At 68.9% G+C, this 3,195-nt stretch overlaps 1 protein-coding gene across 1 annotated transcript in view; it reads left to right on the forward strand.

Annotated features, from left to right (window-relative positions):
• Nucleotides 1–614: 614 nt before the first annotated feature.
• Nucleotides 615–3,195, forward strand: part of EMIHUDRAFT_115090 (hypothetical protein) — a gene marked incomplete at both ends in the record, with an annotated part of 3,353 nt that continues 772 nt past the window's right edge. The window contains 8 exons of the mRNA XM_005778681.1: nt 615–801; nt 839–1,131; nt 1,249–1,415; nt 1,679–1,709; nt 1,775–1,840; nt 2,000–2,206; nt 2,398–2,529; nt 2,787–3,020. Of these exons, the coding sequence (XP_005778738.1) occupies nt 615–801; nt 839–1,131; nt 1,249–1,415; nt 1,679–1,709; nt 1,775–1,840; nt 2,000–2,206; nt 2,398–2,529; nt 2,787–3,020 (1,317 nt within the window). The remainder of the gene's footprint in view (nt 802–838; nt 1,132–1,248; nt 1,416–1,678; nt 1,710–1,774; nt 1,841–1,999; nt 2,207–2,397; nt 2,530–2,786; nt 3,021–3,195) is intronic.

Here is a 3,195-nt window from a genome sequence, read left to right on the forward strand (position 1 = left end):
TGTGCTCAGTCGGGAGATCTTGCTCTGGAGGGCGGCATATCTAGCCTCACTGGGAGCCTGCCTTTGGGTCATGAGGGCAGGGGCCAGGCATCTCCTGTGGTGCATTCTTGGCAGCCAAGGAGCAAAGCACGCGGCCCTGGCTAGCTGTGGTGTGGCCGGGAAGCCGTGCTAAAGGTGCGTGCCCGCACTAAAGATGCGGGACCCACACTAAATGTACTGCAGCTGCCCGCACCTAAAGTGAACTAAATGTGGCGCTAAATTGGAGATAAAACACACTAAATATGTGCTAAATATGTGCTAAATTTGCACTAAATTTGCACTAAATTTGCGTTAAAGTCGCACTATATACGCACTCGAACACGCACTAAATAGCGCACTAAACTATCACTAAAGTTCATTCACACGCACTAAATGTAGACCCAGGCGCCCTCCGCTACCCAACGCGGCCAAAGGATATCCACCTCGAGAACCTCGAGAACCTACTCCGACTGGAGAGGCGGCCGCTCGGCCGTCGGCCCGACTCGGCAGCCGGCGACGCGGTGTCGAGCCGCGTCCGGCACGGCGGCTTTCAGTGATCACTGGTGCCTCAGTTCACTTCCCACTGATCTCCAGACATGGCTACCGCGCCAAATATGGCTGTCCTCGCCGCCGCCGCCGCGGCTCCTGCTGTCGTCCGGCGCGTGTTCGACCCTTCCGGCGCCAAGCGGCTCGAAATCTCACTCTCGCTCGCCTCGCGACCCACGCGAACGCTCTCTCGCCCGGGCTTGTGGGCCGAGGCGGGGTCTTTGCAACCAGCTCGATGTTCCTACACACTCACACGCGCCTGCCTGTCCCATAGCTGACGAGGCCGTCCGCCGCGGCCTGGCTCGCATCGCCGGCGTGAAGGGTGGCGGCGACGGAGCGCTCGCGGCGGCGGTGGCTCTGCTTCGGCAGGAGGACGGCTCGGATATCTGCCTCGACGCTCCTGCGGAGGAGGCGTGGTCGTCGGCGGGTCGGTTGCGGGTTGGCGGCGAGACGGTCGAGGTGCTGTACGACCCTCCCGAGGTCGTCGAGCTGGCCTCGCCCGCTTTCCCTCTGGTCGGCGTGCCTCTCGCGCCGCTCTGCCGCACCCGCCGCTGCGAGGCGGGCGAGGTGCAGCTGCGGTGGGAGGCGGCCAGCTCCGCGCCAGCAGAGGCGCCACGCCTCGGGTAGCCGCGAGCACAGCCTCGCTGGCCCTTCTCGGACCCGCCTCTGCCCCTCCCTCTCCAGGCTGGGCCCGCCTCGCAGTGGCGGCCGGTCGGCTCCGGCCCTTCCTTCGCCCCGCCGGCAGGGCTGGCTGGCCACAACTTGCGCGTCGTCGCTACCCCGCCGCCGCTGCCCGGCCGCTCGCCGCTCGAGACGAGCCGAGAGCTGGGCAGCCGAGCCGGAAGCTGCTGGTAGGAGGGGGGGGGGCGGCCCTTTTCACACCTCTCGCAGTGAACAGGTAGCGTGGTGGAGCCTCCGCCGCGGCCTCTGCTCGAGGCGCGGCTGCGCTCGCTCGGCGGCGGCGCAGAGGGCGGCGGTGGGGAGGGCGGCGGTGGGGAGGGCGGCGACCGGCTGCGGGTGATGAGCTACAACTGCCTCGCCGACACGCACACCTCCGCTCGTGGGAGAGTGTGTTGAGTGTGAAGAGCGTCTTCACGCCTGCAGCCGTGAACAGGTACCGCCGCTCGTGGGACGAGCCCGGCTCGGTCCACTCCTACTTTCCGCCCCCGCCGGATGGAGTCGAGAGGTGATCAAATCGAGTGTTGATCAGGTCCACTCCTACTGCGACCCCTCCCTCACCGCTGGCGGACTGCGGCTGCCTCGCATCCTGAGCGAGGTGCTCCTCCCCCTCCCTCTCTCCCCCTCCGGCGCCCAGCTGTGCGGTCCTCCGCCAAGCTCCTCCAGCCAAGCCACAACCAGCCACGACTGTCACGCTCCGTGCTCGCCGCCTCGCCGGACGTGGCCAGCCCTTCTTCACACGTCTAGCTGTGGACAGGTGCTCGCCGCCTCGCCGGACGTGGCGGCGCTGCAGGAGGTGGACGTGTCGTGGGCGCGCCGCTTTTGGGAGCCGACGCTGGCGGCGGCGGGCTACGCGATGGCTTTCGCGCCAAAGGCGAGCTCTACAGAGGGGATAACACACACCGAGTGGCCACCACACCAGGGAAAGCTCAAAGGAGAGCTCTGCACACGCTGCGAGGACGCGGTCGCCTCCCATCCAAGGGCTAGCGCCGCATCGGGAGCCTGTCTGTCTCCCCCCCTCTCTCAAGCTCGAGGCGTGCTCCCCCCCCCCCCTCCGGGCCACCGCAGGCGAGCGCCTCTTCGAACGAGGGCCTCACCGTGGCGTGGCGCACCTCGCCCCCCTCCCCAGCTGGAGCGTGACGGGGCTGCGGCGAGGCATGGCCGTTTCGGGGTAGGCGCACCAGCGCCTTCGAGCTCGTCCGTGCCCGCGTCTGCCGGCTGGACTTGCGCGAGCCTCCTCCGCCCCTCGCCGAGTACCTCTCGCGCAGAGAGGGCACGGCCGCGGCGGTGCGACTGTCTCCGCGGCGCGGCTACGATCCGCGTCTCTCTCTGTCTCTCTCTCCACGGCTCGAGGTGCGAGCAGGTGCGGAGCTTGCCGAGTGTGGCGCAGCTGATCGTGCTGCGGCAGAGGGGCGGGGCGAGGCGGCTGATCGTTGCGAACACGCATCTCTACTTTGCGAACCCCGCGGCGCGCGGCTTGAGGTGGGGTGGACGGGACCTGCACCTGTACTCGTCCGTGCGAGGCGAGGGTGTCTGGTCTCTAGGTGCACGTGAGGCTAATGCAGTCGGCCGCGCTGGTGGCGGAGGTGGAGGCGGAGGTGGAGGCGGAGGCGGAGGCGGAGGCGGAGGCGGAGGCGGAGGCGGAGGCGGAGGCGGAGGCGGAGGCGGGAGGAGAGGTCGGCGTGGTCGTCATGGGAGACCTCAACTCGGACGCCTCGGACGGCGTGCTCGACTTGCTGCTGCGGGGCCGTGTCGCCGCCTCGCACCGTGACTGGCGGGTCGGCGAGCTGCACTGGGGACCCTCGCTCGGCCTCGAGGCGCAGCCCTCCCCACCCCCACCCCACCCCCTCCCCCACCCCCCCCACACACAGCTCCTCTCGCACCGCCCCTGCCTTGACGGCCCCTTCCCCCGCGGCAGGCGGACGCGGCGGCGGCGGCGCGGCGACTCGTCGA

This window comes from Emiliania huxleyi, assembly GCF_000372725.1.
Source record: "Emiliania huxleyi CCMP1516 unplaced genomic scaffold EMIHUscaffold_240, whole genome shotgun sequence".
Classification (NCBI taxonomy): Eukaryota; Haptophyta; order Isochrysidales; family Noelaerhabdaceae; genus Emiliania; species Emiliania huxleyi.